The 12,579-nt window shown below is 38.2% G+C and overlaps 1 protein-coding gene across 1 annotated transcript in view; it reads left to right on the top strand.

Moving 5' to 3' along the window:
- MSH3 (mutS homolog 3) overlaps positions 1-12,579 on the top strand; it is a 115,136-nt gene that overhangs the window by 73,486 nt on the left and 29,071 nt on the right. Inside the window, exons 15-19 of the mRNA XM_010008413.1 lie at positions 2,278-2,446; positions 5,051-5,115; positions 6,384-6,500; positions 9,467-9,574; positions 10,984-11,098. Coding sequence (XP_010006715.1) covers positions 2,278-2,446; positions 5,051-5,115; positions 6,384-6,500; positions 9,467-9,574; positions 10,984-11,098 — 574 coding nt within the window. The remainder of the gene's footprint in view (positions 1-2,277; positions 2,447-5,050; positions 5,116-6,383; positions 6,501-9,466; positions 9,575-10,983; positions 11,099-12,579) is intronic.

Raw genomic sequence — 12,579 nt, 5'->3', positions numbered from 1 at the left:
GGAGCTGCTCCAGCCTGGGCTTCCCACAGAGTCACGGGCTGCTCAGGGAACAGGCACCTCCCCTGGCTCCGGGGGCTTCCAAAGCTGCACCATCAGAGTTCACTGGCAGCAAATCCTCTGGCCACAACATCCAAGTCCACTGTCCAAGCTCACCCCTCCTGGCACCTCCAGGGAATGTTCCACCACGAGTGCCCCCTCCACGAGTGCAGGGGCACAGCTGCCATCTGGCCATGGGCTGCAGGGAAACATCTGCTTGGGCACCTTCTGCCCCTTCTTCCTCACCAACCACCAGCTCAGCTCTCCTTCCCCAGCACAGCTCTTCTTCACCCAAGTCCTGCTCTGCTCAGGTGTTATAGCTGTTCTTTCATATGTTACTGACTGAGGTGCATCCGTTGTCCCTCTAATGGCTCCTTGGCTGGGTTTGGAGCAGGGGGAGCTTCTCAGCTTCTTACCTGAGCCACTCCTGGGGCCCTTCCTCTGCTACCAAAAAACCCACCAAACCAGAACAGATGATCTTTAAGGTTCCTTCCAGCCTTTACCATTCTGTGATTCTGTGATTGTTTACAAAAATATCATACAATAGTTTAAATAGTCATTCATCTGCAGGATACATATTTCATTTGTATTTAATCAGCCTTTAAAAAATAACTTACTTTTGGCCTCTATATATCTCATTTTTTTGGCAATACTAATTTTAGTAAATGAATCTTTCATCAAAATCGTGATGACTACTCACACATACATGCACACAAACACTTGCTCACATGTATCTGTGCTGCATCATACATTAGTTTTGTGATGTGTGGATAAAATCCTATAGATATTTTCAGCAGTATCCCTCTGCTCCATATTCAGACTTCCAAATTTTTTGGTTTTGTTGGTTTTTTTAAACTGTCAAGTTTTAAATTTGTGATAGGCATCACATAGCAGTGGCACTCTTCACATTTGGCTGCTGGCTAGTAGCAACCTTTTTTCCCTTGCATTCCCATGGAAACAAGTCTAATTAGCACAAAACTGTTTCTAAAAATCAGTATTGTATTGTAAAATGGTATCTCTGCTGTGTCTCACAGAAAAACTTCATCTATGTACTGCAGAATCAAAGCAGAGCTTTGTGTTACCTGTCTGGTCACTGGCTTCAGTTGTAGTTTCATTCTCAAGCCAAGGGGTATCAGAGTAGGTAGAATATTACACTTTTTATTACTCCCATGTTTTATTACTTTACTTTGCTAATTACTTCGTTTCCAAATATTAGATTTCATGGTAGTTATGTAATTAACTGATACAGTTTTGTACTTGCTCTAAAATAGAGGTGTATATTCCAGTTAACCTAAGACCGATTGCACTACTTTTTATTGTTTGCCTGATACTTGTTAGGATAAAATAAATTTTTTTTAACCTTTGATGACAACCATTTTTTAGTAGCTTGTTCACCTTCCCAGTTTTAAGCATTTGAATGTCATTGACTTTTTCATTTTTCAATCCTGAACTGATGTAGTGCAGCCAAAATAATGGTCATTTCCTGACACTGAGACTAGAAAACACTATTGTTTTGCATGTTTTAAAAAATACTCTGGCTAATCTTTTATTGAGAAGAGAAGGAAGCTACTCTGAAAAGCTCCCCATGACATTCTACTTTGATGAAAGACCTGTGGAAGTGATTTTTCTTTGCAATCTTTTTGAAAAACTGCCTGAATTTGGCCAAATTCTAAATATGCCCAAAATCTATGTTGATATCATTCAGAAATTATCTAGAGCTTCACATTTTATCATACTAAAGGTGTTGTTGGCACTTGAGATGCTCCAGGTTGGGGCAGCAATTGCCTTCCAGGATTACGGATTGATAAAGAAGAGAATGGTCTTTCTTGTGCTTACTTTTCTTGCTCTGCTTGGTGGAGGAAGAACAAGCAGAAAACTGCAAGGATGCACATTGAGATGAAAAGTAACGAGTCAGCAGGGTTTGGTATATAAGAATGAGCATAATGAGATAGAATAGAAGGGAGCAAGAATAGATTGGGTTTGAATAGATTGTGAGTGTGGGTATCTTGGTGTAGCTTCTTAGAGTTTATATACAAAGTGCCTTTATGTTTATGCAGTGTTTCTGGCAGCTTTTGGTAAATGTGTTGGACTATGACCAAGTAACAGAAAAGCTGTACTTTGAGAGGAATAAAGGTAGTGTTAAAGTGAATGAGAATAACAGATAAAAATGTGGTCACAGCCTGTGTCAGGGAATGCATCTTTCATTTTACCATTATTTTATCTTGTGCTTCTCATGCATAGGACTGGAGATAAAACCCAGTTGTTCAAGGACCTTACAGACTTTCCTGTCATCAGAAAGAAAAAGGAGGAGATCGAGGATGTGCTTTCTAAAATCCAGTTGCATCTGCGGGACATTCGCAAACAGATTAAGAATCCTTCTGCAGAGTATGTTACAGTTTCTGGTCAAGAGGTAATATGGTATCTATTATGTATAGCTGCACCTGTTACTTATCTAGAAAACAGGCTTAACTAGAACTCTCTCAATTTATTATGTTACTTGTTAAGGTCATTTGACTATGCTTCAAAGAACAGTTTCGTGACAGTGTGACTATTTTGTTTTTCAATCAATCACTTCAGCGATTTAAATAATAAAAACACATTAGTGCAGTTGAATTTTGTTCAGTAATCCTTTGCTTTTCTATATATGTAAAAACACCTGCATACTTCCAAGGCTAATTATGTGGCTATTAAATGCTGAAATATTCTCAGAGGACCAGGGAGCACAGTGCTAGGTCAATTTGAAGAATGATAAAATGATTGGTAAGTACTGATTAAGCTGGTAATTTGAAAAATTGGAAAGAGAAGAGGAACAGTATTAGAGAATGATAACCTTAGTCTGTTTTAATTCTTAGAAGTGGTGGTTTTGGACTGGAACTTTTGCTTGCCTGATGCTGTGCAAGTGTGGGCAGGCCACGCTCCAGCAAGCAGAAATGTTCAAGCAAAAAGAGAGATAATAGATCCTGCCAGATTTTGGGGGGAAATGAAAGGAGCAGTGAGGTAGCACTGTTCAGCACTGTTCATTGGGAACTGAGAGTGGGAATGCTGGGGAAAACTCCACAGAAAACTAGGAAGGGAGTAAGGAAACTGACTGAGAGTCAGGAGTAAAAGAGATAAATCAGTGAGGACAGGGAGGGAAGGAGCTGGAAGCAGTCCCCTGTCATGTTGAGGGTCTAGGAAACTGAGAAACATGCAGGAGGCAGACAGGCAATGCTGAAAGTGAGAACGTGAGAGTGGATGCATTAGAGAGAACAGCATTTGGTAAAGACCTTGGGTAGATATTTCTTTCGATGGTAATGCTGAGAAGAGGAAGAGTGGTTGAGGAGAAAGCCCACATTTTATTAACCTGTATTTGTTAAGTTCCTGTTAGAGTCCTGATGAAGATACAGTTGACACATACTTGTTCCAAAATATGAGGTTACACCCATATCTATCTTATCTTTTGTTTCCAGACCTCTAATGTAATTCATAGCATGCACTAAACAGGACAGAAAGCTGTCCAGATAGCAATAGCATTGCTTTTCATTTCAGGCAGGATTTAGAGAAAAATTGCTACATTTGGCAAATATATGCTTCCTGTGTGGCATAAGCAGTGCTTTGGGCCCAGTTTATTTAATACTGCAGTTATTTATCTAGTAGGGCTAAAAAATAAAAGATGAGAAAGCAAATGCTTTTGTTGTTTTGAAGAAGACTGCAGCCTCTATGCTTGTCTCTCCAACAGCCACACAGACAAATCAGGCAATTGAACTAGCTGTGTTAATTTAGGCCGTATTTGGCTCAGTTAGTCATCTAGCATAGACAAAAATGTGGTATTATTTTCTGTCTTCCGTTTGTAAACACAGCATCTTTAAGTGCTTGGAGATAAAATTCAGAAAAAAACTGTAATACCAGCACATCAGCAACACCACTAGTGGTAGCAGCAGTTGGCTCATTTTTTAATCTTTGCAGATTTCTGCTTCTACCCATTCTTAGTCTTTTTGTCCTATGTGTATTATGCAGTTTCGAGGTTTCTCCAGAACCAAATATTTTCAGGTCTTAAGTAAATAAGAACTAGTGGACTGCATCTTGCTGGAGTTTTGTGCACATGTTAGGGTTATTATTCTTGTTTCTACTGGCTGTTATAGGGAGGTGTGGAAGGTTTTATCAAAATCACACTTAGTGTAATAGAAAAGCTTTGTCAGGTGAGAGACTTGTGGTTTCCTATAAAGGTGATCAGATTCTGGGTTCATCTCATCTCTTCTAGAAATTGTTTTTCCACCTGAATTCTTTCATTTGAGAACGCCTCAGTTCTTTCAGTTCTAAGACCTTAGGCTGGTGTTATAAAAATAACTGACACGAATCATATAAAATACTGCAATAAACACATAATGCAAATTCCACTCCACTGAGCCCCTTGCTGTTACTGCTGGTTTTCCCTGTTCCTTCTCTTTCTGACCCCAGCTTGATCCAAACTTGAAGCAAGGTATGGCAGAATCAGTGTTAGCATTTGAGATTTTGAGCTCTTTTCTGCGCAAAGGTGTAAGTAGTTAGGTCTCAGTATGAACCACTGGTCCCTAGACAGGAAAGTGCATCTCACTGATAAGCAGTAGCTTATATATATGGTATATATATGGTATATAGTGTGTAGAGTCCATATAATGCTGAATTCTCTCCAAGACCTTGTCAGGATCAGATAAGCAAGAGGTACTAGCTTTAGTCTGGTTTTGACTTGGTAGTAGAGAGGTGAGGAGCACATGTTAGTGGATGGAGGAACAGAAGGGCAGAGATGGGGCAAAAACATCGTAGGGCACAAGAATAGCTCAGGAGAGTAGTTGCTCTTTAAAATTAAAAAAAAAGAGTATGTCATAACTCTCACTTCTGAGGGAGAAAGAACATTAGCTTCTGGTCTGCCTAGTCTCTTCAGGCTGAATATTGTTTTCTCTGATGCTTGTAGATTTCTTGATATAGGATTATTATGGCTGTGTAGTCTTCCTGACTTCCCATGATGTGTAAAATTACAACTTTTTGTTTATTTTAGTTTATGATAGAGGTCAAGAATTCCCATAAATCATCTGTGCCATCTGACTGGGTTATGGTTAGTAGGTATGTAAAATGTTATTGAAGTTTGTTTTGATGTATTAGGAAAAAAATACAGTATTTTGGTATTATGATTGATTTTGTGCACATTTTCATTGCTCCATATGTGTGTTTGTTTTTTTTCTTAAACTGAAAAACAAGCGACTGAAATGGCTGTGTTAATTTATTGCCATAATAAGTTTTGCTTAAAAGCAAACAAAAGCAAACTGGAAAACTGGAGATCTTAAAATGTTTTTTGCACGATAAATCCTTAAGGTGCCATATTAATCACTTAATCTTTCAAAGTACATGTACTGGTGTCAAAATTGCGGTTTTGATTCAGTTGTGTATGAAGATTGTGGATACAGATCTTTCATAAAATTTTTATCTCATTTATTCAGAAAGGTAAAAGTAGCTGTGCAAAATCTGTGCATCTCAATAAACTTAGTTGCTCTAAAATGTTATCTTATTCATACACACAAGCTTTGCTTGCTTTGGTACTTAGCCCTGTGCAAACATGGTAAAACCATAGTTTTGGATACTTTTTCCAGTAGATGAAACAAAGATGGACTGAATTATGTAGCTGTTTTTTTCTTTTTAGTCATTTGTTTTATTATTTGAACAGGTTGAGTATCTTAATGTGTGAGCACATACATCTTGCACCAGAGGTAGGCATGATCAGGTGGAATCTGAAATTATGTTCTATTTGCTTATGCAAGAATTCAGTATTAAAAGTGCACAGATTAGAAAGAATTAAGATGACAAAGAATTAATTACAGCTAATCTGGATTTTGTAAAAGAATGACTGGGAATACCGAAGTGAGTTCTTAATGGAAAGACATCAATAAATGGCAAGTTCTCCAAATGCAAACAAGTATCCATGCAAGACAGTCTGTTTTTTGCTAAGGTTTTTTTTGGGCTTTTAATGAAATTTTCCATTTAAAAGTTACATTTTTTCCTTGAACTTCATTGTATACACTGTCAGTCACAGAAAAGTCATCTCTTTGTGCAGTGTATTGCTGAACAGAGTTTTGTAAAATTCAGTGATACACTCTACATTTAAAGATGTTTTTCACAGTCCTTCTGAATGGGCAGTGGTGCCATAACCAGTCACGGAATTCACAGTAAAGATCATTGGAATCAACAGAGTTTAGTACAACAATAAAAGAACGTTTTTTTAAAGTCCATTTTTTAAGACTCACAAGAATAAGAAAACTGGTCCAATTTTTATGTAGATGGTGTAACTGATTGCTTAGTAACCTTGATTTCCTATTTGGCTTTTCTCTGTCTTCCAGCACAAAAGCTGTCAGCCGTTTCCACTCTCCTTTTATTATAGAAAATTACAGACATCTGAATCAGCTCCGGGAGCAACTAGTCCTTGACTGCAGTGCTGAATGGCTAAATTTTTTAGAGTGAGTTTACAAAATCGAGTTAGTTTTCAAATATTTTTTTTCTCCTATAAGAACAGAAAAATATGTTTATCTTTAAAAAAAAACAAAGGTTGATAATTCATTGTGTTGTTCACAAGAACTTTAAAGATAGCCAACTAAAATACTGTTCAAGTGTTTGAAGGCAAGACCTTTTGCAGACTGAGTCCTGAGATAAGCAGTCATGTCTCTAGATTTTAAAATTCTGATGATAATATGCTGTGAAGTATATAATGTGGCTCTCAAAATCTGAAAAGTAATATCACAACCTTAAGAACTTGCAAGTAGAACAGACTGTGAAAGAGTGAACCTGAATATAGTAGTTTTATTATTGAAGTACAATGTAAGCAAGATGGAAAAAAGAATTTATTATATAAGCTGACCAAATTAACTTTTAGTATTAATTGATTTAGAGTATAGCTCCACTGTTAAGCGTGCCATTACTAAAAATAATACTAATAAAATAAGTACAATCAGATTATTAGTTAGGAATGCAGTTTTGGCAGTTCTTAGGTAAGTGTGATTCCCCATAGCTGTGTATTTTGTGTACTGACACTGCTACTGACTGTGAATCTGTTTCCTAGAAGGTAATTGGTAGTGGGTGTTGTCTACCATGACTTCAGCAAGGCTTTTCACACTGTCTTCATTAAGAAGCTCAGAAAGGTGTGGATTAGGTGAGTGAACAGTGAGGTGAACTGAGAGCTAGTTGAGAGACAAAGTTCAGAGGATCATGATCAGTGGAGCAGGGACAAGTTGGAGGCCTGTAGCCAGTGGTGTTCCCCAGGGATCAGTACTGGGTCTGGTCCTGTTCAACATCTCTGTCAATGACCTAGACAATGGGACACAGTGTATCCTGAGCAAGTTTACTGATAATACCAAACTGGGAGGGATGGCTGACACTCCAGAGGGCTGTGCTGCCACCCAGCATGACCTGGACAGGCTGGAGAGCCTGTTCAGCAAGGGCAAAGGTAAGGTCCTACAGGGGAGGAACAACTCCATGCTTCATGGGGTAGACCTGCTGGAGAGCAGCTCTGCGAAGAACAATCTTGGAGTCCTGGTAGCGAGTAAGTTAACCATGAGCCAGCAATGTGTCCTTGTGTCCAAGAAGGCCACAAGGTCCTGGGATGCATTAGGAAGAGTATGATCAGCAGGTTCAGGGAGATTGTCCTCTCCCTCTACTCTGCCTTGGTGAGGCCACCTTGTGATTGTTGTGTCCAGTTCTGGTCTCTTCAGTTCAAGAGAGACAGGGAACTACTGGAGAGAGTCCAGCGGAGGGAACTGGAGCATCTCTCTTACGAGGAAAGGTTGAGAGAGCTGGGACTCTTTAGCATGGAGAAGAAAAGACTGAGAGGAGACCTTATCCATGTCTATAAATATCTAAAGGTTGGGTGCAAGTAGGATGGAGCCAGATTATTTTCAGCAGTGCCTGGAGACAGGACAAGTGGCAATGGGCACAAGCTGAAGCAAAGAAAGTTCCATCAGAAATGAGGAAAACTTCTTTACAGTGAGGGTGACAGAGCCCTGGAATAGGCTGCTCAGGGAGGTTGTGGAGTCCCCTGCTGTGGAGATTTTCAAGACCCTCCTGGATACAGTCCTGTGTAGTGTGCTCTAGGGGATCCTGCTTTAGTGGGGGAGTTGGACTAGATGAGCTCTGGAGGTCCCTTCCAGCTCTAACAATTCCATGATTCTGTGATTGGAGTGTTACTGCTCCTCACAACTGACACAGAAGATCTTTTTGTGTCAGATCAGAGTTTTGAGTGAATTTATTTGACTATTTAGCCGAAGGATCTTCAAGACAGGAGTTTAAAAATATTTCTCAAACTTCTGAATACCTTTTATTTTTCGAGTGTCTGGTTATCAATTTATTTTTTCACTTCCATGAACTACAGGCTCACTGAAATTGTTCCTTCTGTCATGCGGTGATAATTGGCTCACTTTAACTTGTGCTTTGTTATCCCACTGCAAAAGCCTAAGTTCCTTCTGAAATTGTTTCACTGTACATAACTGATGCAAAGGTTTGCTCCCTAATAGGAGCCCAGTAATTATGTAGATTTGATATTAAAAATGCACACCTAACCAGATGTGTTGCCTTTGGAATACTATAAAAATAGTTATTTTAAATATTTTTGTCACTATATTTGCCATGTAAGTTTTTGAGCCTTTCTTCACTTGGATCCACTGCTTTTCGTGTTCACTTATGCAGTTCTCAGTAATGTTTTATGATACCAGCATACAAAGGAAGACTTGTGTATAGGAAAGTGTTCCTTTTCTCCATACCTTCATCTGTTTATTTCTGTATTTATTTGCCAGTTTTTTCTCCCCTGCTGGTTTTATGTTTCATGTTGCATCTTTGAGACTAGCTAGGAGAGGGAAAAAAAATAATAATTGAGGACTAAGACAATGAACTCTGCTGAAAATGGTGTTCTCTTGGTAACATTATTATTGTACTGGGGGGAGCAATACCAAAATGGAAAATTAATTCCTGAATTTTCTGCTGTAGATACCATATTTTATTGAAATTGCAGACAACTCATGTTTATGTTCTTTTCAGGCTTCTTTTTTTTTATTTTTCTGTAGCTTGTTGTACTGAATTGGCAGTTGGGATTCAGTTGCCACTGTGATAAACAGTCATATTTTTTTTAGGCCTCTTTTAGGCAGCAGGGATCACCTGCAAACCCTTTATGTGCTTTCTAATAGATTTCATTTTGCCTGCCTTTTTGTGCTTTAAAGTAGTTCACTATTAGAACAGGAGTGTGAAGTCAGTTTTGATTAAGATTGTGTCCTTATTTTGTGAGTTAATACACTGCTGGGAGGTTTGAATTTAGGGTAATTTAAAGAACATAAGAGCCCTACGAGAAGCATTGCATGGGGTATATTTTGACAATACATCTGTATCTGTATAATTATTTTTTTTTTCTCTTCCTCCTCTTATATTTCCCTGTTTGGAATAGCCATTTCAGTAAGCATTATCACCCTGTGTCTAAAGCGATTGGTCACCTAGCAACTATTGACTGTCTGTTCTCATTGGCCCAGGTGGCAAAACAAGGAGACTACTGCAGGTAATAAATTTTTAATTTTTGTTTAAGATTTTATGGGGAACTAAAGACAGTATTTAAAATAAATTTTATTTTAATATGTGTACTACAATGAAATGCATTATTAAAATTGTTTACAGTGTTTTTAGCTTTATCTGATTTTGCAAAGAAGCACTTTTGGGTTTAATGCAAATCTGTAAACACTGCAGTTCAAATTTGGTGTCTTATGTTTGTCTGTTGTTTGGCCTGGGCCTAGCAAATGATACTTCACTTATATAAAGATATATATTGGAATTTGCGTGGAATTTCTCTCTCTCTTTTTTTTTTCATTTGTTTTGTTTTGTTTTGTTTCTTTGTTTGGCTTGGGTTTGTTTTTTTTCCTCAGCAAGGTCTGAATTTATAATGTATTTCTAATACCTAAGAATTTAAGGTATACAGGGTATGTTTCAAAGCTGTGTTTCAGGTAAAATAGGTAAATTAGATTCTAGATTGCTAGATTCAGAGCAGTGATGGTGCCTCACTGAGGAACACTCTTTAGGTCTGATGAGCTGTGCATCTCCATCTGCCAAAGATCTCCAGATGCACACTGGACACTACAGCCTGGGGCCCTGGTGGTTCCACGGCTGTTCCCTCTGCTCCTCAGAGGGGCCACATGAACCTTCATGTCCTGCTTCCACAGGGGTTGGTCCAGAGCTGGCTCCTGAGCATTTACACAACCACAGAATCACTTAGGTTGGAAAAGACCTTCAAGAGCATCGATTCCAACTATTAACCCTAGTCTACCAAGTCCAGCACTGAGCCATATCCCCAAGTGACACATCTAGATGAATTTTAAACACCTCCAGGGATGGTGACTCGCCCGCCCCCCTGGGCAGCCTGTTCCAATGTCTGACAACCGTTTCAGTGAAAAAGTTCTTCCTAATATCTAAACCTCCCCTGGCACAGCCTGAGGCCATTTCCTGTTTTCTATCACCAGTTACTTGTGAGAACAGACCAGCACCTACCTCTTTACAGCGTCCTTTCAGGGAGCTGTAGAGGGCCATGAGGTCTCCCTTCAGCCTCCTTATCTTCAGACTAAACAGCCCCAGTTCCCTCAGCCCCTCCTCATAAGACTTGTTCTCAAGGCCCTTTACCAGCTTCCTTGCCCTTCTTTGGATATGCTCCAGCACCTCCATGTCTTTCTTGTACTGAGGTGCCCAAAGTAAAAAAAAATATTCTAAAATTTCTTTATCCAATCTGCTAATATTTTTTTATAACTGAATAAAACCAAGTATTTAGAATTATTTGATAGATATTTTTTTTTTAATTTAGGGGTTTTTTCCACAAAAAGAAATGTGCATCATAGATGATTGTCCTGCAAACTTTAGTTACAGTAGTTCTAAATAGTCAGTTACAGTAAAAACGTTTAAATTAATGTCTCTTCCTTTTTGCAGACCAACTGTGCAAGATAATCGGCGAGAAATAATTATAAAAAATGGGAGGCACCCTGTGATTGATGCACTACTGGGAGAACAGGATCAGTATGTTCCAAATACCACCAACCTTTCAGTAAGTAGAGTTGCTATTTAAGCTTCAAGATCATGCAAGGGAGGGAATCTGGGATATGCTTCGTGGCCAGGAAGTTAAAGTAAATAATTTAATCATAAAACTGTCTGGTTGCGTTTCAGAGAGATACTGCTTGATGTGATCACATCTGTTCTGTCCTTTTTCCAACATTTTGCAGCCAGATGCTTGCTTGACAGCCCTGTTCAGTCCTAATGGCGTAAAGAAAAGGAAGGTGATCTCAAATTTGGGAAAATGAGAGATTTAAATGGTTATTTTTGAAAAATGGATGAATAATAGCAGGGGTTTTTAAGAGTTTAAACCAGTTTTTAAACAGTTTTAACAGTCTAAACAGTTTTAATAACAGTTTAATTAAGAGTCTGCATTTTGTTGTAACTTTATCTCAAATCTGTGGAGTTTTTTACTCAACAAAATAGCAACAACTTCAGTTTCTGCATAATATGTTCTGCTTCGGTGTTCCAAATTAATTCTAAGTTTGGATATTTTTTTTTTAAGCATTTCTCTATTACGTGTTTTCTTCCTGGAACTATTAATTAATTACAGTCTTTCTTAATCTGAAAATGCAGACTTGGACTATCAAGTCCACGCTCTGTAGGCTGCACATTAGTTGTAAGAAGCCCTTCATAGCAACGTATGATGAAGATGCCCCATGTGTAGCTTGCAGGCTCTATGTTACCTTTAAGTCTCCTTCTGGCTGATTTTTTGTGCAGTATGGTGGGAAGTAGTAAGCCTGTCACTTTGGTACTGTCCAGAGGGGAAACAAAGTGGAGGGGCTACTTCTTAACATTTTCTGTGTAATATTATCTAAGTGGTATGACTTTGTTACAAAAAAAATTGATCTAAATATGCAGTTACCACAGGTAGGAAACATCACTCTGTTTTATTTCATGTATCAGTTTCTGATAAGTGTAGTTGAGTTAGTTTCCTTTGTTCCTGAAATCCAAGCATCTGTCTTTTAAATGACATGTCCTTTTGACATTTTTTGTTAGGTATTTACCTCTCTGTATCTCTTTTGAAACACTGTGTTGCAGTTCTCAATAAATAGAAAAAAAACATGCTTACAACGTAACTCTGAATACATAATTGCATTTTTATACAGAAAATATATAAAAAGGCAAGGAACAGGTGTTGGTGTTTCATATTGCTATGATAAACCTCATTCAAATTTGTATGTATTTCTCTGGAAATATTTTTAAATGCTGCTCGGTATTGAACAATGATACAGATACTGTGCAATAATTCAGGGAATGTTTTCAGAATTATTTGTCTACTCCAAACAAGTGACAGACAAAAAATTTAGCATTTCATTCAGTAATCAGAATATACTTTCCCCTCTTAGTCCCATTCTTATGTTAGCTTTCTAAATACTGAATATTACAAAATCAAGAGATTGTGGTAGAGTACCTTTTGCCTCTACTGGTAGTTTGAGTTATCCCTTTTTTGAGAGAGGTGCGTGGGAACCCAGT

Source organism: Chaetura pelagica, unplaced genomic scaffold, assembly GCF_000747805.2.
Source record: "Chaetura pelagica isolate M959 unplaced genomic scaffold, ChaPel_1.0 scaffold191, whole genome shotgun sequence".
NCBI classification, from domain to species: Eukaryota; Metazoa; Chordata; class Aves; order Apodiformes; family Apodidae; genus Chaetura; species Chaetura pelagica.
Note: the sequence above shows the minus strand (reverse complement) of the source record. Positions and strands in the feature narration are given on the sequence as shown.